The 25,441-nt window shown below is 36.0% G+C and overlaps 1 protein-coding gene across 2 annotated transcripts in view; it reads right to left on the reverse strand.

The window, feature by feature from the left end:
• BRWD3 (bromodomain and WD repeat-containing protein) overlaps nucleotides 1–25,441 on the reverse strand; it is a 61,463-nt gene that overhangs the window by 32,818 nt on the left and 3,204 nt on the right. The window contains exons 5-14 of one of the 2 annotated variants that reach the window (XM_089244479.1): nucleotides 10,642–10,792; nucleotides 10,427–10,531; nucleotides 7,054–7,214; nucleotides 6,227–6,448; nucleotides 5,774–5,874; nucleotides 5,438–5,508; nucleotides 5,098–5,201; nucleotides 3,850–3,989; nucleotides 2,275–2,425; nucleotides 1,925–2,059 (exon numbers count right to left, since the gene is read on the reverse strand). In XM_089244479.1, the coding sequence (XP_089100605.1) occupies nucleotides 1,925–2,059; nucleotides 2,275–2,425; nucleotides 3,850–3,989; nucleotides 5,098–5,201; nucleotides 5,438–5,508; nucleotides 5,774–5,874; nucleotides 6,227–6,448; nucleotides 7,054–7,214; nucleotides 10,427–10,531; nucleotides 10,642–10,792 (1,341 nt within the window). Of the gene's footprint in view, nucleotides 1–1,924; nucleotides 2,060–2,274; nucleotides 2,426–3,849; nucleotides 3,990–5,097; nucleotides 5,202–5,437; nucleotides 5,509–5,773; nucleotides 5,875–6,226; nucleotides 6,449–7,053; nucleotides 7,215–8,346; nucleotides 8,427–10,426; nucleotides 10,532–10,641; nucleotides 10,793–25,441 lie in introns of those variants that run through there. The other variant, XM_089244480.1, reaches the window with a different exon arrangement.

Consider the following 25,441-nt stretch of genomic DNA (forward strand, 5'->3'; position numbering starts at 1 on the left):
ACTGGTGACATAATGCTTGCCAAATATTCAAAACTAAATTTAATTATAGAGCAAAAGAATTTTTTGGAGAAAAATTTATAAATTTTAAGGGAAAGGGAAGGAAAAAAAAACAGTAATGATGCAGTTTTGGAGAAAGTTTTAATATTCAACTTATTTTTTTAAATAACAGATAATAAGGAAAAATTTCATCAAGAATGTGTTTTTAAAAGCTACCAGATAATAAATAATTTTTATCACCAAAAATTAAATAAAAAGATGTAATTTACTAATTGATAAACAAATTTATATACACTGATATTTAAAAAAAATCTGTTGTCTATACTGAATTTTTGTCGAAGAGTTTTGCATACACGTACAATCGAACAGTATCATAGTGCAGCCCCCCCCCCCCCAATTTAGTTTAGCACAAACTTTGCTTAATGCCAGAAATTTTCAGTCTTTGATAGTCGGAAAAAACATTTGTTATAGTAAACTTTGTATCATCTTGATAAGCAGTAGGAAATTCATGGGAAATAGAAAATCTTCATTATATGTGAAAATTCACAATATCTGAGTTTGTTATAAAAGCTCATTCAAGTATTACATCAGCATCAATGGGGGAAGGAGGTTTCGGCTTTGCTGACTTGATGGGGGGGGGGGGGGAGAGGGAGTTCGAATTATGCTTATGTCATCAACCATCCTTTATAAATACACGAAATATTCTTAATGGCATCTTACTCAGGGTGTCAAAAACGAGAAAAACATTTCACCAGTTTGTGGGCACCTGAACTAACATTCTTCCTATTGGAAAGTCCTTTACAGAGTCACTTTAGTGATCTCTAAATGCTCTGTGGTTCCTTCAAGTGATCTGGAAATGTGCCACTGGCCACTCAAGTACTTGCTCTGAAACTATGGCACACATCACTCAAGTGATCTATAATTATGCCACGGATCACTTAAGTAATCTGGGAATGTGCCATGGGTTACTTGAGTGATGCAGAACTGAATTTGGGGGGGGGGGCACTTAAGAGCTCTAAAACTGTTCCTCATATCACTCAAGGGACCTCTAGATGTGCCACACACTGTTTAAGTGTTCTGGAACTGTGTCGCGGGTCCCTTAAGTAATCTGGAAATGTGCCTCGAATTGAATGACTTGAGTAACCAGAAAAAAATTGACATGGGCCACTTAAATGCTCTGGAATTGTACCATTGGCCATTTGAATGATCTATAAATGTGTACGCTTAGTTCATTTTTATAAAATTAGGTTTGAAGTGGCGGCCACATCAGATAACATCGAGAGCCACATTTGATAAGTGTATCACCCTTACGGTGACAATGACAAGATATCTCACCTAACTCGATTCCTTTCATCTCAGCAATCCCAAATTAACTTGCCTTCTAAAAACCATTTTTATTTCGGCAATGACGAGCCCAGTTACTGCATTGAAGTTGCTTTCACAGTTAAACATGGTTCCCCCCACCTGTGGATCAACTGTCAGTGGGTGGAGTCAGCTTTTGTTCAAAGCCCGAAAACAAAAGATGGAGACCATGTTTTTCCTTTCCCTTTTGAAATAATAAGAATATTTACAGCATAAATAACAGAAAACTAGTTTTCCTCTTCCTTTTTTAAAATTATTTTTTGTGTTGGGAGGAAAGCATTTATCAGCTCATGAAATTGGAGAAAAATAACCTTGAAAATAACCGTGGCAATTTCTATAAGGCCTAGGGATTTTGACTGACAATTATAATATAAACCAGAAAAGTTTTAAAAACCACTTAAGGGGTTAAAATATTTAAGAAAAATGTTTCAAAAAAAAGAAAGAAAAAATAAATAATATTTTATATAATTATTACATTATAATTTCAAAAAATACAAATCAATTAATGAATATAATAATGCATTTTATTGAATATTTTTATGCAGAAAAGTTAAGAAATGCTTACTAAATTGAAATAACTTTTCACACAAGTACCCAGTACAACATCCCATAGTATGATCCTCCCATCATGGCCACTGCTTAATATCACTCTTGGATCTGTTGGGTGAGGTTCCAGAACAAAGACTTCATCCTCGTGACCCTTAAATTAAAAGAAAAAAGTTGACAAAAAAATTAGCTTTCAAAAAAGTTAAAATCAAGACATGAATATGTAGAGAAATACCACAAACAATTTACACACAATGCAGTCTTATAGTCGAATTTGTGTTCATTGAATTGATATGTCATAAGTCATTGCTGGCCTCCATTTTACTGAAATGATACAAGAAATAGATTTTTAAAAAACTGAAAAATTACCTTTAATATATGGCACAAAGCTCCAGTTATAGAATTCCAGGCTTTTATTGAATGGTCACTAACAGCAGTGATGACCATGTGATCATCTAAAGTCCAACCAACCATTGTAACCCTCACCTTAGCTTTGCTTTCTTCATTTTCCTCTGGTTGCCTGTCACAATAAAAATTGAAAAGTTTTACTAATGCATACAAATAGGTATGTAAAATATTACAGTGAAACCTGTATGAGACAGAAAAACCTGTCTTAAGCAGAACAAATATATATTCTAGTGTGTAATTAATGCTTTTTCAATATTAGGAAACCTCTTTAAGACAAACTGTCTAACGTGGAAATGGAAGACATATTTAGTCTATTAGATACAAAAGCATACAAAAATCATAGATACAAAACCTGCTAAAACGGAAAGAATTTTCGTCCAAATGCAAGTTTTTGTCCTTGGAAGGAAAGTTACATCGTTCTGATCCCCCTTTTTGTCAGGCGAACTCTTTCACTTCTTGCAAAAACAATGAATGCTTATTATCTATCTGAACTGGTTCTGAGGAGGGGGGGGGGGGGGTTTGAGTGGAAGCAGAGATTTACTATTGAAAATTTAGTAAAAGCTTGTTTAACATTTATGATGGAAATGGTGACTTTTGTTAGAAAACACACTTATTTTTTGGAAAAAGTTTGATAATTTCGGGAGAATAGTACACGAGGAAGACTGAATTATTGTTCACAATTTAACGATACTGTGTTTTGGCTACTGCAGAGATTTTCATTCAGTGTAGAGATGGCTAACAGCAACAGGAAATCCATATTGAATTTGAACACAAAATTGGAGTTCATAGAGGATTAAAAAAAGCAAAATTTAAGTGTTACAGATATGTAGAATCTTTCTTTCACAAACGTTATTGATCTCATTACTGCTGTTTTTTTTTTCAAAAAGGTGTGGAATTTCTCAATTTTTATTTTAAATACAATGAAACCTCGCTACAATGATACTCGATATAACAATATCCTTTATGACAGTAGATCCCTCAATAACAATATTTTTAGGAGATTTTTGAAATCACTGTAAAAGGATGTTTTTTTATATTTTGCTCAAAATAGTTTTGAATGTAATTTTAACCTTCGTCACTTGTTTTTTTTCTTTCTTCTGAAGGCATCTGATAACATCAGTATTTTGCTCTAAAAAAAAAAATCACAGAAAGCTGAAGTTATTGGTACTTTCTCTGTAAAATGTGAAAGTGCAATGCGGTAAACTTCTTTACAGGGACAATGCATCAATTTTTATAATAAATTAATCAAACACAATTTTTTGCAGCGAATAAATACATAAAAGTGCATTTTCTGATGGTATTAACAGTGTCACTCTAGAAAAGATAACAGCATAAATTTGATGAGACGTAACAATAATTTTGCTTCTCTGCATAATGATAACCCCTCTACAATGATATTTTTCTTGATCTACAGAATATTGTTATACCGAAAATATGAATAACAACAGATTCTCAGCTACCTTGTTGGGCATTTTGCCTGTTGTGGCGTTGTATTTGTATTTGTATAATTATTAAAATTTTTTTCATGCATCTTACCCTGAAAGTTTAGTTGTCATTTTTAGAGTTAAGCAGGTCCAGTTTTGCTTCTCATACTTCCAAATTTGAGCCGTTCCATCCTTACTACCGCTTACAAATCGACAATCAAGATTACTAAACTGGATGCTATCAACTCTATCCTGAAATAAATAAATCATAACAAAATACAGTCATGTGAACTGGCGAGAAAAAGTTAAAGATTTCTCTTTACAATTTGGAAAAAACTGCAAACTTCATACAAAAACTACAAGCGCTCATTTAAAACCATTTCTGATCCATTTATTCTGAGCTTTTAAAACCCATATCTTAGTCCGGGATCTCTCATGACTTTATAGATTTTTTTAATTTCATTAATTTTTGAAATAAAGAGTATTTCATGAATGAGGAACAATTTATAAAGATTTATAAAAATAAATCTTTCCACAGTGGTTCAAATTTTTAATGAAGTAATTTACAAATACAGTAATATATTCACTTAAGTTATCCCACATTACAAAGATTTCTCCCACATTCAAAAAGAAATACTATGTATAGTCTTTTCTTAAAAATTTTAGTTTTTTCTGATTAAATATAATTTAAAAAAGCTTGAAGGCTTTTTAAATTGTATTCTTAGAATGGAAATGTTCTCTCGAGAATCAAATGTCACATCAAAAGATGAATAAAAAGAAATAAAGAGCATATGACCCATATTTTAGAGGTCATATTCCCATTTTTTTCCCATAATGTCGGCCATCTATAATTTCATTTGAGTCAGTGCAACACCATGTCAGAGACCTCTAGCATGGTGATTTTCAGTGTTGGTTGAAATAAATACAATAAATTATGATAGTTGCCTCCCTATTTTAACAATATATCAGAATAAAACTTACCTTGACTTACATCATTATGGGGAACAGATTGCTGATGTAAGTTAGGGTATCGCTGCAATCTCTCCATATTTAATATTTTTTTCTGAGAGAGTATATCATTCCTCTCAAGCAAGAAGCACAAAAGGCACAAGTTTTAACTTTTTTTTTAAATATCTGGTTGGATATTTTATTTTGCTACGTTTGCCTGAAACGCAAATATATATCCTTATTGAAGCATGTTACAAAATTTTTTAGAAAAATAGCTTCCATAAAGTAACATGGGTAGAGTGTAAACATTCAAACATCATTTCCTATGTTCTTTTTCCACATTGATGTTTCTAACATGAGAGGGGGGATGATATGATTTACAGTTGTAAAAAATATAAACAAAAAACCTTACTGTATGCGTTTCTTTCTCTAATATTTTCTCAGGTCCACTGATTCCAGCGATGTTATAAACTCTTACGAAGTGATCAGTACTTCCTGTTGCAAGAAAAACCCCACCTAAAAAAAATGTAATAAACATAAATTTCAGAGATGCTCACTCTTCCTTTCATGTGATTTGAAAGAAAATTTCAACTGTTTTACATTTTGATGAAGCAAATTGATTCAAATAAAAAAAAAGACTGAATTTTCAAACTTGGTGAAATACCTTTAAAAACAAAAAGAACAATGACCCCTTTTTTTGGATCGCAATTAAGACATTTATCATATATCACATAACAATGAGAGTTATGTACCTGAGCTGAATGATGAGCAAATCATCTGAGCACATGCCTTATTCCTCTCAGTGTATTTTATTGGTTTTGAACTAAAACAAAATTTCAAATATAACTGTCAGTGTAGTCTTTTTATATACACAAGAATCTATTATCACAACTGCCATGTCATTAAATCACACTTGCTTGCATGCTGATTATTTATTAAAGAAATTAACAACTTTAAATAACAATTTATCCCAAAAAAAATTGATAGTAGAGTCAATCAAAAATATTGCAACTCAGAAAAAATATTTAAACTGAGAAACAACACAAAGGATGATAAAAAAAAAACACAAAACAACTAGATGAGATTACTTGAATGATTTCTTATTGCAATCCCATTGCCAGAAACATATGCAGCCATCATTTCCTGTAGAGATCAGGTAACGTGTATCACCCTTGGGATAAGGACAAAACTGAAAGTAGAATCACAATATATTTTAGAATTTATTTTTCATTTTATTCAACGAAAACCTTATATAGCGCAACAAAGATTTTCTTGACATTTCATAAATATGATCCTGAAAAATTTAGTGTACAAAAGTTTTTGATTGATTGCATATGGAACGTTCAGGCTGTTCAAATAACTGGGACATTCAAATTAAGAAGGATCAAAATGAAACAGTTATTGTAATAATATCATGGTACAAAATTTTAAAGAAAATTACTCAAAACTGGAAAAATATAAAAACTTTCTTCCACACATATATATATACACACATTATTTTTTCAATTGCTTTGAACAAAATATTGTACAAACATGACTACCTGTAAAGAAGTAACCATGGCTGTGTGTCCACACAATACAGCTACTGGAGCTGTGGTTTGTAAGGACCAAACTCTGATAGTTTTGTCACAGCTGCCTGCAGCTAAGAGTGTATTTTCATAGTTCACTGCCATGTCAGTGATTTCTGCCGAGTGGCCTCTTAATGAAGCTAACAGTCTTCCATCTGAGGCACTCCATATTTTAACAAGAAGGTCATCTGCTCCCTGAAAGTAGAAAAGCAAATCTACATATGTTAGACATTGATTAAAAATATAAAACAACAAATGAATTACATAATATGCTTTCATAGTTACCAAGAGTCTATCTAGACTTTTTTTATAGGTTTTGTTAAAATGGATCTATGATTTTGAGGGAAGTGAAGCAATCTAGATAATTCAGTAAAAAACGAATAAAATTCAAAAAAAAATAATAATAACGAGACTAAACAATAGAGATGAAATTTTTTGGAAGTTAAAAGGGTAAAAAGAAGCAAAAAAATTTCTTGTTTTTAAGATGTTGCATATGAAATCTTGGAAATTGAAGAAAAATAACTGTACATTTTGGATGAAACATTACACTCTTCCCACAATACAAATTTATTCAATTTAGGTCAGAAGAACTGCTAGTTATATGTACGGTAAAACACAGGTTTTCATACTCTATTATTTTTGCTGAAATTAGTTCTATTCCATAAACCTACACCTTCAATTTAACTAAAATACATCTATATATCAACAGTTAATGATTGAAACTTAAGTTATAATGAATATTTAAAAAATTATAAACATTATCATTTTGAACTCAAATCAAAATCTCTAACTTTTCTTACAGTAAAGATGTATTTTCCAGTTCTGTCAAACAAAGCACAATAAACTGAAGACAAATGACCGAGCAGTCTCCTGAACTTTTGCATACGGGCATGCATCTTGGAAGGGAACATATGACGACTTGAAATGGAACCGCTCGCTTCTCTAGCAATAAGAACTTTGGCTAAGAGAAAAAAAAACATTTCAACATTAGAAAAAGTGCAAATAATCTTTTTAAGGAGCAACCAGTAATTAGAAAATCAAGTCCTAAATGACAAAAGAATTAATCACTCATTGAAATTTTTGAGATTTTAATCAATACCTAAATCTTGATTGGTTGATGAGATACAACGCCAATTTGATAAGAATTTTTATGCATACTTGCCAACCTTGGAGCCTAGCCACTCCGTAGTGACAATGTTCATCGCCCGGAGGAACCCCCAACTTCCCCCCCCCCCTCTCATTGTTTGTTTTTTAATCAAATTAATTTTCTTCAACTTTAGAAAAAAAATTGTGAATCTGACATTCCATATCAAACAAGCAGTGGTACTGCCAGTATAGTACTGGAAGCATTAAAAGGTGACAAACCATTTTTTGAGAATCAAGGTAACAAAAGTAGGCATTCCAAAAGTCATTATTGCTGGATAGTTTTTTCACCCTATCAAGCATTTGCCCTAAGTTGGGACCAGTTTGGTACACATACAAAAGTTTGCAAAGATTGGCATGAAATTATAGATTTGTATAGAGAACATACACACATACAGACAGGGGTGTTGCTGACATGCTATAGCGAGTCAAATATTCAGAATTTGGGAAACATAAAAAGCATAAAAATTTGATTTGCACATCCCATAGGACGCATTTTTTCCTAGTTCCAAGAAAAACAAATAAAGAAAAAATCCTCCCCAAATTTTTTTTCTTTCTACCGTTCATTATGATCATGCAATCTCAAAAAGCAGTTTTACTATTTTGAAGTACAAATGAAGCATTTTACTATACTGTATTGTATTGATATAACCTGTAAGTTGTTGAAAAAGATGACGAGATATCTAGTCACATCCCTGAATGAGGGGCCATATACTGAATCTTCTAATTTCAGAGAGTTCCCCCTGGGTTACAGACTGGAAATTACAGTACACACATTCACAGCTATCTACCGCCATTCAAAGACAGCATTTATACAGTGTAAATTTACTTCATTCTCACATGATTGCACTTGCATAATTTTTGAAAATCTTAAAGATTGCAACGTTCGTTCAAATTGTATAAAATTTTCCAAGATCATTGGAGGAAGACCGAATCTGTAAAAACACTACCTAGAATATCCACAGTTTTGTCATCTAATCTACCCGTTATGCGGTCATTACCATTTCACATCAAGAAAATCACGTGTAGACACATAGAATCTGCATATGGAGGTCACAGAAATATTTTCATTAATACTCAAAAAGAATTGTAAATTTGCAGATAAAATATTGAAAAAAATACATATTATACTAATTTTCTATAAAAAATATAAAAATATTTTACATTTTGGATCTCCTTGGGGGGGGCACAGGACCCAATGCCTACCTCGGATTTCGCCTTTGACAAAAATCTGGTTTGGAACCCACAATTGCGCAGTGGTATAATCGGCTAAATACGGTATTTTCTAAGGTTTTCCAACTTTAATTTAGCTATACCTTTTTGAAAAAAAAAAACTGTTGCTACTATGATCACACAAACCTGGCCCCATGCCCTTCACATCCTGGAACAAGGCCCTTCCCAGGCTGGGATCTTTGGCAGAGGCTCCTTAAACCAGACTTTTCATGGACCCTTCTATAGCGTATTTATAGCATTAAAAAACAAAAAATAATGGTTATTGTCTCAGGACTGAAGCCATGTCAACCCACCCTTTCGTGGGGGAAAGGGGCATGCCTGGAACGCAAATACATTAAATTTTGAATCCATAGATTAGCAATTTAGAGGATAGATAGCAGATAGCACTAGCTACTTAATACAAAACATGTCAAACACTGGATATACAAACAAACACACTGTTAAGTTCCACCAACACAAATCTACCATAGTTAGATTTTTAGTGCAGATGTGAAAATATGTGACAGTTAAATGGTGATAGATCAGAGTTGTGGACCATCTGGGAGGGAAAGAAAATCATTCCACCAGGAAATTACTTCACAAGGATTTATATGAATCAGAGGATACGCAATCATTTGCTTTTTAATTCAATCATAAAAATATTATTGAAAAAGAGCTTAAGTTTTTTCCTGAAATGAAAAATCAATCAGTAGAGAATTTATAAACTGATTTATTGGTAAATAAATTTTTATGTGCTTAACTTAATTATATTTGTTTCAGAGATTTATATTACATGTGTTAAATTTCTGTTAAAATCCCTTTTAAATACTCAGAGTTAATGGGTTTCTCTGCAAGCTTTCCCTACTAGTAGACAAATGTAAAAGAACCTAGTTATAAGCTGGTAAAAATTAACCTTTTCTTCAACAAACCTTTGGATTGAACACATTTTTAGAAATGAATAATTTGATTGACAGGTGAATGATAGGGGGGGGGGGCTATACTCAATTTTTTTTTTTTTTTGAGAGGGACTCCTTTTCAATCAAAAAGGATACAGATTTTGTCCATAACCTAGGTCCCGGGATCCAGGTAAATTAGAGTACAGCAGCATCTCTGGACACACACTGAAAATCAATTATATATATATATAGATGTAAAGTTTTTCATTCTATCTGTGAGTGACATTTGAACTTTCTTTTATTTATCAAAAATAACTATGTTAATCGGTTGATTTATTAATTTGATATTTATTCTTGACTTGATATTTATCCTTTGGAGATGCGATCTTTGCATGATGTCATTTTGCATTCGATAGTATAATGGAATTCAAAGAAATTTTTGAACAAAAGAAGTTTCTAAAAAAAACCAGATTTCTGTAGTTTTTCATCATTTACCATAGTTTCATATTTTATGGTACAAATTCATAGAAACTACAGAACTTCTGTAGTAGTTGGTAAGTATTTTTATGCAATGATATTCATCTTGGAATATTTATGAACTATGAATACCACTGAAATAATTGCTTTTTTAAAGCTAATTAATCTCACCAAACACATTTTTAGAAATTGCAATACAATCCAGTTAAACACTGACATTGCTTAATCTGGTAAAAAAAAATTCATCTCATTTATGAAACAAAAGAAATCCTGTTTTCATATCAACCATGAAATGCAATTTGTTTTTTTAACAAATTAACTCTGACATATACTCTCTTTAATTCTTTTCCATAATCTTACATCATTATTTTTCACTAAACACATTGAAATCTTATTAAGGAGAAAAAATTCAGTAGAATACAGTTATATATACAGTAGAACTTACTAATATTTGGTGGATATGCAGCCTGAATAGCCGGTGATGGGAATAGAGGCATCCCATGCCGCCGCGCTGCCAGGTAATCGATGCCATTCCTCGTCTGTTTCAGATCTTCACGTAGAATAAAGAAAAAAACAATGTTCATCAATTTATGATACAACTTTTTTTTAAATCTTAATTTACCAAAAAGGAGGAATATTGGAATCAAAGCAATTTAATACCTTCTTTTGTTCTCAATAAGGAATGTTTGCCAACACCAAACAATGAATTCAGACCAGGAACAGTAGGTGGAATTTCTTTATCCAATATTGGTCCTATCCGAGAACATATCTTTAGCAAATGATCATCCGACACCTGACCTAGAATGTGTTCCTTTAGAAGACGAAAAAAAAAATTTTTTCTTTGTAATCATAAATATTTTTCAAATAATGCAGACAATCTATAACATACTCATATTTATCCATTCTTCTATCTTTAAAATGGAAAAAAACCTGCAAAAACAATTTTTAAATACAGTGGACTCTGGCTAATCCACGCATTTCAGATCAGGATGTGCTGGATTGCCAGAAGTTAATTGGGAAACCCCAATTAAGGTATCCACTGTCTTTCTTGTCACTTTTCTTTAAAATGGTACCGGAGTGAACTTTAATATTTTTTCATATAAATATGTCCCAAATGTTCAATATGTCCCAAAATATTGAAAACAATAAATTTTAGATTATCAATGTAATTTTCTATGACAAAGTCATTTTTATGTCAAATTTTAAACAAAATTCATGTAATATTCGAAACACGATTGCAAAAAATTTTATGAATAGAACGATATTTTCTTTCAAAACGACATTTTCAACGTAGTCGAATACCAGTGAACCAGTGACATTTTTTCATTTAAAATACTCGAAGAAAACCGCCTGAAAACGCCGGATTACTGAACTGCCCAGACTAAAAATTATTTTCAAAATGCCATAAAGAAGTTTTTTGAAACAACAACTATAAAAACACAAAAGCAGACCGAAAGAATGAATTACTCAATGAACCGGAACAATGGATTAACTTGGATAGTCAAAAACTTAGATCTTCAGTATCTCATCTTCCCACATTTTATACTATTATTGTCCGATACATGCAGATAGGAAAAAAGTTCCTAGATTGTACAGTTTCGTGCCAAGAGTCTTGCGCTGAAAGAACTTCTGCAATCGAAAAAAAAATTCTAGTCTAGGTTCTTTATTTTTAATGCATTTTCTTTCAGCTTAATCTCCCATTTTACATGAAATGTTTCGAAAACTTGGAAAGCTAATTAGAAAAATTAAATGTTTAAAATTTTAGTTCAGAAACAAAGAGAAGCGGAGGCGAAAATATTCCGAGACGAATTTAAATCGATCGGACTAGAGTGATAGTAATTCTGATGAAAATTACGAAAAATGCGCGAAAATTCAGCTCACAATGTTGCTGTATTAGGTAAGAATACGCATCAATATCAACGAAAACGTTCGTTAGCCGAATCCGCATTCATTAGCCGAGGCAGAAAAAAATCTTCGTTAGCCGATGTATTAATGTGTACGTGGTTCATATTTTTATTTAATATCAATGAAAACTTTTGCAGCTTTCGATAGTGTAAAATCACAGAAAAGCTCTTACGGACATCAATCCTTCCGCGGAGCGCTAGTTGGAAATCTACGGTTTATGTAACTGAGAAAAAAAAAAATGTACGAAAACCACTTTCATATATATTTTAAAAAATACAGAAAATATTTGTGAAAAATGTATTTCGCTCATACAAGATTCTTAAAAAAATTATATTTTTTGAAAATATTAAATAAAATATTCGTTCGGAATTTACGAATAAATTAGGTAAGGGTGGGTGCTAAATCTTAGTAAATACGTGCGGTATTTTTTATCAAAGTAAATTTCACCCGTTAAGAGCCCGGGAAAAAAAATGAATAAGTAATCAGATTCGCAAGTATTTACAGCGAAATCGACTAAATGCCAAGATACGCTCGTTTTCCAATAGAAATCACGAGAGTTGACTGCGTGTGCGCTTGTGTATGTATGTGTGTGTGTGAGTATAACAAAAATATCGATCCTCGGTATTTCCGCGGAAAACTAAGTCCAAACGCCCGTCTTTCAATAGCGGAGGAAAAATTCCATTTTAATTCTGTTTGTTCCGTTTGCGCCGTCTTTATTTCTCAGTCAGACGGTGCGTGGATCTGCGGCAGATCAATAATAAAACACCATGAATATGACTCGAGGCAAGGAAAAATACAAAAAAGGGGGAAAAATAAACCTACCCTTTTTCACTTGTTCCGTCGAAAGATATAACAATTATTAAAAAAAAATTGCCTACATACATCGGAGTCTAAGAAACCAAGTAAATACATGACTCACAGCCCTTCGTTTTTTTTTAAATTGAGATTTCGAAAGGAAAAAAAAATTAATTTCTCCCCTCGTTCGATACAGGGATCTCTCACCGTGAAAAATACATACAAATCTTCCCCTCCCAATTTCTTTGCTCGTAAAAACATTATTCACTGGCATTACCTTTTCTTCCGCTTAAAAATATTTGATTTGCCGGGATATTCTCCAAACACGCCCTTCTTCCCGAATTCACAGGCAGGCTGCATTTCGACATTAAAAACGGAACTTTTCCCGGCATAATACAACCATTTTAGTAAAATGATATCACGGGTAACGAAGATAATTTAATCCGGAATCGCATTCGTTAGCCGATACGCGATTTCTCACGGGTTTCTATGGAAAATCGTTTAATTTGTTCAAAATATAGCCCAAAATTTCAAGTTTTTATTTTTTAAACACCAAGGAGCGCTATAAAAAAGATGAAAAACTGACCTAAGGCTAAAATGAACAGCTTCGAAATCGGATAAATGAGAATTTACAGGAAGATGAGATACTGAAGATCCTTTTCATTTTACACTATGTACGAAATCGACACCAGCTACGAATGAGATGTGTTGTTGAGACAACAACGGTCCCCATCCATTTGTGATTTGGTCAGCTCATTTCTGAGTCCGATACATGCAGATGGGAAAACATAAGCTACTACTAGAATCTCCAGTATATTTAGTTTTATGCCAAGAGTCTTGCACTGAAAGAATACGGGCTCCAAACACATACGCTGCCTTTTTTCAATGCATTTTCTATAGGCGGAATCTCATTTTACATACGGCCTCGAGTGACAGAAATTCTAATGATTGGCGCTAAAATTCAGCTCACAACATGTTAGCGTGGTGCATCTATACCAGTTTCCAAAACTTAATGTCGTCGTTCCCCCCCCCCCCCCATCATTCAGAATTTATTTTTATTCATCACCTACCAACTCAAGGCAACCTATACGATCCCGTAATATATATACCCGTAGCTTCTACCGCTCACGGATATTGCTTTGAGAAACACTGATCTATATCAAGAAAAATGTTCGTTAGCCGAATCCGTATTCGTTAGTCGAAACAGAAAAATTACGGCAAAAATATTCGTTAGCAGAGTTGTCACTGTATTACCTAATAAAATACAAATAATCATAGAATAATTACCATAAAATTATTCAATGACAATTTGGTTACAGGAGTTCAATGTTTAGCGATATTTCAAGATTTTCTAATTCCCTAAACGATTTAAAACATTTCTCGAGGACTTTAACCGTAAAAAATCTGATACAATTTGAAACTCATAAATTTAATTTAGCATTAACATTAACAACATATGACATTTTTGAAACAGAAAATGATTATTTTTGTGGTATAGAGTAATAAATTTCGTTGGTTCATATGCCGCTGTGGTGGTCGAGTGGTTATAGTGACGGACTCGCGATGCGAGGATCCGGGTTCGAACCCCACAGTGGTGGTCGGCTGAAGTTGGTTTTCTGTGGTTCCCAACTTCAAGGCGCAAATGCGAGCCGATCTCCCCGTTAAAAAGTCTCGCCACAGAGAGCAACAGTCCTACAACGATAAATCATTCAATCATAACACTTCACTCATAGTTAGAAAAACTGGTGGCAGATGGCAGCACTACACATAACAAGCATTACAGAGAAACAACAAAAAACTTCACATCAGGTTTCACTACACGTACATTCCCGCATGTACCGATTCGTTGGGGGGTTTCGTTGGGGCGGGGGGTGTGCGGTGTGGTGTAGTAGGTAGGGCCTCCAAAAAATGGCTCGGGGATCCATGATGATCTTAAGTCAGCCACCTCGTTGGGCAATTTGCCTGTTGTGGCGTTGTATTTGTATAAATAACGCGTAGAACGATGCAGATGTTATTTTCGGACGTTATATATAGCGTTCGCTGAAAATCTCATTTATACATACAGGCCATTTCACTTATAAAAACTGCTCGTGTTTGCCTAAGACAAAACGTCGTCATCGAAAGTGTTCTACTCCATGCTATTTTTCTAGGGGAAAAAGTGATGCAAAGCTTAATTCTTCAAACTAATTCTGGTGTGAAGAATCACACGCGACGCAAAACCTTCGGGAACAAACATTTTTGTGTTCAAAGTCACAAAAACTTCGCAAAGAGAGCAATTAATGTGACATTTGTGAAATGGGAGCCGTTTTAAAATGTACTGCTTGAGGATTGAAAGATTCGAAACAGTCAGTGATATCTAATGATCTCACTGCTTTTAAAATCAGTTTCATCGAATTTTTGTGTACGTTGAAAGAAATTAATTCTTCAACTTACAATATTGTTATATCAACACGCACACAAAGTCTCAGACTACTCGAAAACTCAGTTGTTCAACTGCAATATTATGGAACGTTATGCAAATATAATTTGTAAGAATTAGCCTAACAACTTATAACGAATAGAAAATTGATAGAGCAAAATTTTCATCAATTCAAATAAACAAGCAAGTGTGATAATCACAGACATGCCAACATTAGCTTAAAGCTCGTCAGTAGTGATGAATGTTCAGCTTTACCAGGAGGAGGTACCCCCCACCCAGGACATGATAATAGTACAATAAAAAATAATCACTCGAAAATTTATTTATTTTTTAAATTTTAATTCGAAGTTCATTAAATACAGCATCTCGGTGGCACTGGAACCTTAATAATTCATGAATATTCAATGCAATCCTAATCTGCATACGCTCTTGTGGGCGATATATACGGACGTCTAGCAATCCCAGACCTCTTCCCCCCCCCCCCCAATCTCCCGTTTTTTTTCGAGTCAGAACTCTCACATCACCCACAAGACGATACAGTCTTTCCGACACAAGTTCCGCGAGCTAGACCATGCACTATGCAAATGAAGCCGGGTCCGGATCCGCCGTGCTGAACCATTCAAAAACCTGTTTTTAGCCACAGCGTGAGGCGGTTGTGACGGAAAACAGGTTTTTACACGTTTATGCATCGAGTAGAGCGGCAGGTTTAGACGCGGCTTTACAAATTGCCTTCCGAACACAGACAAAACAGATCGGCTCCGGGTTATTTTCTCCAACTCTCTCACATGCGTATTACGGGTTCATCGTTACGGTAAAGATCGATGCAATTTTATAAAAATAAGTAAAACACCACAAGAAACTCAGACCCGATTATTTAAACCGATTTCCGTAGTATTGAGAATGTCTCCGTAGTTCATTGCGGCCGACCGTAGAAACTACGAACAATCCGTAGCAGTTGGCAACCAGTATCAGTGATTTTTAATGTCGTAATAAATTCACTCCGGCATTAGTATTAACGCACAAGGACGAAAATCATTACTGAACGTTTAGGAATCGATTACGTCTCCCTTCCACGCGGGCTTCTTGTTTCGAATTGTGCAGATTGCTAAGGAAATTTCATCATTCGAGGAAACCATAAGCAACTAGGAGAGAACATTAACGAATTTCGCACGGTAGCAGTCAATAACATTTTCACGATTCATGCGGAACCGAATTCTTTATTATTATTTGGAAAAAAACTTTATATTGATAGATACTCTACCGCAACCAAAAATAAAAAATATTGATAAATAAAATATTCAACTCAAGTATAGTCGTAAAAACGATCTCTCAAGGTATAATAGTTCAGTATTAGTGAATTCTGAGATTTCGAGAGATGAATCCAATGTATCACGCGGATCAATATTTTGCTCAATAAATTTCCCCCCTTCGTTTTCCTAAACCCATAACGTGAAAATAATAATCCCGCCGTAGTTAAAAAGGGGAGGGACGAACAACTTTTTCAAAGCTTTTTGTTATTAACGATTACTGAAGTCGTTCCAACGGATATTATATTCATGGGATAACGTAAACTAACCAGCAGCGTTTTTGCCAAAGAGTTAATATTGTGTTTGACTAAAACAAAACTCACTAAAGACGACGAATTCGATGTTCGCGGAATAATTCGGCGATTGCACCAAATTTATAAAACATACATCGCCGTTTAAATTATTATTTTGCTCTTTGAAAAACACGAAAAGTTTTTGGAAAAAAAAATAAATCAGTTTATCTCGGAGCGAGGTAAACCTAAAGAAAAAAAATTAAACTCCAGCAAAATTTCATAAACGAAAAGTATGTTTTCTTCTTGGGATTTTTAGGGACTTTTAATTGGGGGAAAAACTTAATTGGCCGGGACCCGTTTCCATGCTTACAGACACGCTAATTTCCGATGATTGTTTTGTGTTGTCTTCAAACTTCAGTTATCATACATGAAAAAAAAAAAAAAAAATGGCACCAAAAGCCCTGGTATAATCTTAATTTAGATACAAACTACGTCATCAAACCTATAATCATGGTTGTCACTTCCATAAAATTTGTAAATTTAAAAAGAAAAAAACGAAAAAAATCTGAAATACTATATATACTACTTAACCCTTTATATCCGACATTATAAAAAGTAGAAGAAAATTAAAATAAATTAAAATCTATAAATGCAATGATAATAAATATTTATCATGTAAATTATTTGGTAGATGTTTTTAGCTCTAATTAAAGGCAAAAAAAAAAACAAAAAAAACCTATGTTTTTCAAACAATTAATTAGTTCAAAACAAATTATCTAACCTGAAGTACCGTCAGGATATAAAGGGTTAAAAAATATGTGTACTGTATGGGTTGTAGGAGCTTCCGAGTTGGATCGTACACTTAAGATTCCTGTTACAAATACACTTTCTTACACCACTGGCCTTATTAACTTCGAAAACTACAAATTTTGTTGATAAAGAATATTTACTAAGTTCAAAATAGACGCATGGGTGGTGACAGAGTTTAAGCTACGGTCGCATTTTTCGCAAAATGCGAAAGAAAATCGCAGAATGCGAAAAAAGTAGTAGCCACTTTCGCAAAAATGCGTACAGGAGGTAAGCAACGAGTAGACATCCAAACATCAATTACATTACATTGGGGTCATTCAAGTATTGCGTCAGCATTCGGGGGAGGGGGTTTCGGATTTGCTGACTTTTGATGACAGAGGGGGGGGGGGGGAGTTTGAAGGTTGCTTACGTCATTAGCCACCCTTTTTAAAGATATGAACTATTCTAAGCTGCTGACTAAATATTGCTGACGAGGGGTGGAGGGGAGTCAGTGTTTCGCTGACAAGGGGGGGAGGGGTCAAAAATGGCTAAAAATCTGCTGACGTAATACTTGAATGGCCCCTTAGCATCGTAGCATTTTGCTAAAGCTTTTCCCCCCATTTTCGCTTTTTTGCGAAAGGAATTTTTTTATACAGCTTAAACCCTGGTGGTGAAGTTAGTCGTGCGTTGATTTTGGGTCGCGGCTAATAGAAGGTTAAAAACTCCAGTTGCAGAAATAGAAATGAAAAAAAAATATTTTTGATTAGGACAACGTCCTAATCATCACTTTTTTTATCAGATGGTTTTGATACCTTATTTTGGTAGCTCAGTTTGCCTGAAACGCGAATGTGTATCATGATTGAAGCACGTTACACAGAACATTTTTAGAAAAATTACTCTCAGAGTAACATGAGTAGAGTAAACGTGCAAACGTCATCCCCCCCCCCCCCACCAAGTACATTGGTGCTTCTACCATGAGGGGGACGATATATAACTTGAAAACACAAGGCGGCTACACTTCAGCTGTGAATATGTTCACGAAAATCCGAATATAATACAGGACAGGCAGAGACGGCTTGAGGCTAGTCTCACGTACGAGACACTTTTTCGGTCTTCCTCTAGTGCATCGATTCTCAATCTTTTCAAGCCCGCGGCCCGTTTTCATTAATTTCTGTGAGTCGAAGGTCCGGTCAAACACACGACCAACGGAAAATGAATGAGGAAAAATGAAACGGCTAATTACTTGCGGCCCGGTATGAATGATATCAGGGCCCGGTGGTTGAGAAACACTGCTCTAGCGTATAAGCCGCAACAGTGAAACCCCACCCGGAAAACTCAGACATAAATAATACTACTCACAATATCACACTAAAAGAATCAGTTTTCTCTAAAAATTACTTGATACAATACACTTTTAATTTTTTTAAAAGGCAAAACATTTTTCAAATTTTTTTCTTCAATTATTTCCTTCTTTAACCCTGATTTGGCGCGCTTCCGATATCTGCGCCCCGTGCGTCTGTACGGATCGCGCAGTTTTACAGCCGCCCCTGAGAAGGGCCGCAAATACGGGAGAACAAGCGGTTCTGATGCCCCGGAAGTTGGACCAGAGGAAGAGCAAATTCCACCCTTTAATCCCTCCTTCAACATTATAAGGAGGCACCAAAATATCCTGGCTGACCAAGCTTCTAGTTGCGGCCTTGCCGCTGAGTAGAGGGAATTGGAGAACACGGTATTCGAAAGGGGTCGCGCGTATGGTAAGGGCGGCTATGGTTTTATAATTAATACAGCAAAAATCCTGTAATTGTCACGGGCAAAAATAATTTTCACGTTTTTTCAAAAATTTCTTCGATAACAATCCCCCTCATTTACGGTCGACCACCTTTTACAGGTAAATATTTTTTGTCCTTGCTGTCAGCAAACAGGGGTTTTAATTCATTTGAGTTTTAGTAGCCTCAAGAGGGTTCGAACCGACTGAAGTTGATTTTCCTGCTGTTTCCAATGTTAGCCGATCCGTCCATGGTCCCCACAATCTGGAGCAGGCCCCCGATCAGACTTTTCACGAGCCCTTCTATAGCTAATTTATGGTGTGAAAAATAAAAAAAAAACGAGAATTGTCCCGGGCCCAGTCAGCCTTACCTTATGGGGTCCATGGACCCCTCACCCGTTAAAAGTCTACAGAGAGCACACACACAACAGTACAAATATTCAATCATTACATTTCGTTCACAATTTGAAATACAGATGGCAGCACTGAAAAATCAAACACAATGCAAGGTGCGTACTCAGACTGTTAGGTACACACACTTTGTTCCAGACTGCCACGAAGCTGGCCTAGAAGAGATCTCGGCAACGGGATAAGTCCGGTGGCAGAGTCCTGGCGTTCATTCAGTATAGCTTCAAGAACGTTATATTAGATATTCTTCGCTATGAAACTAACGTTTTTAAATATTCCGGCTCTGTTCGATCAGTTGTTAATATGTTCAAAGTCTGTTTATCCTACTGTGATATGTATTATGGAACGTCACACGAAGGCAGATCGATTTATTCGTCAAACAAATCTAAATACTAATGCTTATTTTTGTCTCATCGTAACTGCCACTGACATCTACGCACTATTTTCCGGCATAATTTTTTGACCCTGAATCATAAACGGAAGGTGGGTGGGAAACAATTACAATTTTTATATAAATTAGTCATATATAAAACTACTTTAACGTAAGTAATTCCTGTACATATTTATCATTTTTGAACTAGAAGATGATAGGAAAGTTAATACTCCATTAACCGTCTACATACAACACCAGTCTACAATTTCGGTTTGAGGAAAAAAAAAAGAAGTGTTCAGCAGGTGCTACTACTATTAAACCACACATGCACGTCGTCCATATTCCTCTGCGGAACTTCTAACGAATTGGTACATGTTGGAAAGTGCGTGTCCGTGTTGTGAACCTAATATGAAGCTTGTTTCTGTGCAATTATTGTTATAGTGGTGCCATTTGCCTCGTATTTTGCGAACTGTGATGAATGAAGCATTGAATTACGCAAAAGGGTTACTCCCCCCACGGGCCGAGATTATGGTATATTTTTGCAGTAAAAAACGAAACCTTACCCCCCACGGAGAGGAAACAAATGTTAAACATCCCCCCCCCCCCATCTCTTGAGAAAATCCTGTGTACGCTATTACTTCTCCCATCTAACTCACGTGTCACAGGCCAAACATTCAAACCAGTACCTTTAATGTTGTTCTCCGCCATAGGGGCGCGATAGCCTAAGTCGGTAAGATACTCGCCCAATGTACTAAAGGATGTTTAGAAGCGTCGCGAGTTCGATACCCGATTTCATCCTTGTCAAAATCTTTCCTGATGCGGAGGTACAACAGATTCAAGATGAACGTCTTCCCACAAACTCATTGGTGGGCTATAGAAACAAAAACAAAACAAAATTGCGGAAAGCTGTGGTTCGAAATCGGAGGTAAACTATACGCCTGATCTAATTGGCCCTCGTGTGTAGAAATATATGACTGGATTATGATCAGCTGAACTTGGTTTTCGTAACTTCGAGGAACGAAGTTTCTATCTCCCATTTGAAAAGTCCCCAGAAAGCAAGCAGGCATGAAAATTCAGGGGGAACTGTCATTTTCACTTAAAAATATGAAAAGACAGGCGGCAGCACCAGTATAACAAGGAAAAGCTTCCTCTAAAAAAAATTGCATTAGGGCCCATGCATACACACTCGTTCCGGCATGTACCGATTCAAGAGAAATTCCAAATAGAAGTGATTACTACTATAGTAGACATGCACCTCGTCCATATTCCTCTGCGGAACTTGGTACCTCTAACGAATTGGTACGATGCTGGAATATGTGTGTATATATAGTGACCTTCCGTGAAGTTTGCAGATGGCAGCACTACACAGAAACAATCAATTTTTTTAAACTGCGTTTTTTCTCAACTCAATAGCTAGTGAAGTGTAATGAATGAATAATTGTAACGTTATAGGGCTGTTGCTCTCTGCGACGAGACGTCAACGAGGAGATCGGCTTGCATTAGCGCCTCGAAGTTGGGAACCGCAGAAAACCAACTTCAGCCGATCACCACTGCGGCGACGGTGGGACGAATTTTAATTCTGTCATAACAAATCACTCACTTCACTTCCGAAATATAGATGGCAGCACTGAAAAAAATCAAACTCCTACATACGCACTCAGACTGTTAGGTACACACACAGTTATACTTCCGGCACAACTCACTATGTTGTAAATCGCCCATAGATGGTGATATACCTGAGTTGTGCTCGGTTTGAAAGAAAAGTCATTTCTATATTTTTTTTTGCCGCTGTGGTGGTCAAGTGGTCATAATGACGGACTCGCATCACGATGACCACTCGACCACCACAGCGCCAAAAAAAATATATAGAAGTAACTTTTGTTTCTTTCAAACCGAGCACAACTCAGGTATATCACCATCTATGGGCGATTTACTACATAGTCAGTTGTGCCGGAAGTATAACTGTGTACCTAACAGTCTGAGTGCGTATGTATTTTTTTCAGTGCTGCCATCTATATTTCAGAAGTGAAGTGAGTGATGTGTTATGACTGAATTAAAATTTGTACTGTTTGTTGCTCTTCTGTGGCGATACTTATTAAAGAGGAGATCGGCTCGCATTAGCGCCTTGAAGTTGGAAACCACAGAAAACCAACTTCAGCCGACCACCACTGTCGTGACGGTGGGGTTCGAACCCGGGACCTCGCGATGCGAGTCCGTCACTATGACCACTCGACCACCACAGCAGCCATATAGAAGTGACTATAGTAAATGGTAGTGGTAGTCATAGTGATGGGCGAGGACCCGGGTTGAAAGCCACAGTGGCGGTCGGCTGACATTGGTTTTCTGTGGTTCCAAACTTGAGGAGCGAGTCGATCTCCCCGTTAAAAAGTCTCGTCGCAGCGAGCAACACAACTCGAACAATACAAATATTCAATCACCACACTTCACTCACAATTTGAAATATAGATGGCAGCACTGAGAAATCGGACAGCTCTAGATTAGGATTACCAGACGTCCTTTTTTTTTTTTGATGATTCGGAAAATTTGCCCTTTTGTCCTCCTTTCCAGAGGATTAAGGAATTATTTTTAGAATTTTTTTCTTTTTCCAATTTGAAACATCTTTATTAACATGAGTGGCTTTTTCCCATTGACCAATAGCCGTCGAAACTCCGGGAATCTTTTTTTTTTTACGGCTGTTTTAGTCGCGAAAGATTGTTGTTGTGGCCGATTTTATCGGTCAGAATATAAAATAATTTTATCGGCACCATCGGCCACCCAACACTGAGCTTTATAGAAACGGAGCTTTCCTTACAGCTCAGTGAAAATCGGGGAAGTGACGTCACTGAGGGTTGGCTCACGTCAGGCATCCCACTTACTCAGTTTTCGAATCTGGTAACCTTAGGGTGCGATTATAGTGCAGGCGTGTTTCAAATTTTGGAAACCGCGCGTCTCCAAATGGTTAAAAACCCAAATTTCAACTTTTTTTAGCTTGAAAGTTGGGTGTTTAACCACTCGGAAACACGCGTGCTCTATAATCGCACCCTTACTCTAGATATGCACTCAGACTGTTAGGTACACGTACTTCCGGTAGAATTCACTCGGTAGCAAATGGCCACATGGCGATAGCCCGGAGTTGTGCTCGGTTAGGAAAAAAAAATCTATTACGATCCACAAACAATATAGTCCGCAGCGGCGTATATGGTGAATTTCATTCATCCTCAATAATGAAATTCTATAGCAATGGAAGTGGCACAAAACAATGCCGAATTCTCACATCTATATGTAATATGCACAGGCGTAAACTTGTATCTGGCTCGAGCTCCCTTAATATTTGCCACAATTCCCATTAGTATCTACAGGAAAATCGGGTTAGAAACACCCCGTTCCTCATAAGTTCAACCTCTGGCTAAACACTTTTTTGGGGCTGCTTATATATAGCGTTATTTTAGGCAGAAGCGTGCGTAGGGGAAGGGAATGCAGGGCTCATAACTCCCCTCCCCAAAAAAGGATCAAAAACTGAAAATATTTAATATTTTTGTAAGAAATTAAATCAAAAGAAAATAGCAATTTCGGGGCCCCGAAAATTTCTTGGCCTTGGGCACGTGCCTGTTTGAGAAACAGTTGCGCTCCACTACTTCCAATACTTCTGATTCCTCACAACAGTTACTGTAAGTAACTGTAGGCCTCTATGACGCAATGTATAAATCTATGGAGAAAAAATTACTAATAAAATATTTTAAATAGTCAAACTTGATTATAACGTCAATAATTAGTAGCGTGAGCCGATTCCCTTGGAGAATGATGCCAATGAGCCTCGTTTATAACGTCTATGAAAACGCGTTGATATTGGATAAAGTAACGAGAAATTTTGCGTTTATTTCGCCAAGAAAATCCTAGTATTAGAGATCAGCACATTGAGGCGATGTTAGTGTGTTTTATTCTTACCTAGCGTTCAAAAAAGGGGATTAATTACATGTTTGACGCTCCAACTTGATAGTTGACATGACCAGTATATACAAAGCTGTAACTAGGGGGCTACCCCGGGCAGGAAAATTTAGGCGGGGGCAATTTTAGGGGGAACAAAACACCGTTATAAAATTATCGAATTTTAAAGTTGTGGGGGCGGCAAAAATCCTAGTTACGGCCCTCTCTCATTATCGCCACTTCCATAAAAATATCTCGTTTTTCTCTACAAAGAAAAATCTTCACTAGAATAGGGAAATCAAGATAATTTGCGTAATTTATGAATGGTGTCAGAATGAATACGACTATGAATGTTGATCTCCCACACATATCTGCAATGTTCATTTTCCCCGTGAAACACATTTTAGCAAACTTGCTCTATACCTGTTTCTCGGCAAAGATTCTGAGCAATATTTGGCAATTTCGCCGACAACTGACCACATTTTTTAGTGAGAATCTACTCAACGTTTTTTTGATTTTCCCTATTCCCCGTCCCAATATGGCTACACCGATCTTAATGAAATGCCACGCACGGCATTTGTGGCCGCATCTAATTATACTTTCCGTAAATTAAGGTCTTAAAAACGTTATCCTCGGTTGTTACGACACTAGGTCGGTTATAACGACAAAATTTCATAGAATCTTCAATGTCGTAACAGTTTGACTCAACTATATATTTCTATTCTAACCAGGGCCACCCTTTGGGGTGTGCGACCATGGGCGGAGATACGGGGGGTGGAAGTGGGGGCATTGCCCCCCCCAAAGGTGAAGTCGACATCATCTTGCCCCCCCCCCAGCAATAATGACCGTGCCCAACCAGACTTCCAAGTCTATCTCCGCCTATGTGTGCGACAGGTGCGGTGAACCGGGCCCATCGTTATGAGGCGGCTCCGCACTTACGGTAAAAATAATTTCTTTACTAAATTCTGCATTTTTCAATCAACTCTGGAATTAGTGATCTCTCGTTTATGCAGGGACGCAACAACGGAAGGGGGGGGGGAGCAAGTGGATCTGCTGCCCCGGACTAGAGGGGGGAACGTGAATTTCAACCTTTAACCTCTGCTTCAGCATTACAAGGGTGCGCTTGCCCCAGCTGACCAAGCCTCTAGTTGCGGCCCTGCACATAGGCGTCGGTACAAAGAAACAAGAAAAAGAGACGTGAGAGAGGCGAATAAATGAATAGCATTAATTTAGCTATGTCTGACCTAAGGCCGATATTACACTATAAAAGTTTGATAAAATCCATTTTATAAAACTTGAAAAATCAAACCAATAAGGTTATTGGTTAGATTTTTCAAGTTTTATAAAATGGATTTTATCAAACTTTTATAGTGTAATACCGGCCTAAGGGGGGTATTACACTGTAAAAGTTTTGTAAAAGTGCTTTGATAAAACTTGAAAAATCGGTTGGATTGGCTTGAATGTAACCCATCAGCTTATTCGTTGTATTTTTCAAGTTTTATACAAGCAATTTTATAAAACTTTTATAGTGTAATACCGGCC

This window comes from Pholcus phalangioides, unplaced genomic scaffold (assembly GCF_987345545.1).
Source record: "Pholcus phalangioides strain wild (caught in Gottingen) unplaced genomic scaffold, Ppha-v1.0 ptg000015l_1, whole genome shotgun sequence".
Classification (NCBI taxonomy): domain Eukaryota; kingdom Metazoa; phylum Arthropoda; class Arachnida; order Araneae; family Pholcidae; genus Pholcus; species Pholcus phalangioides.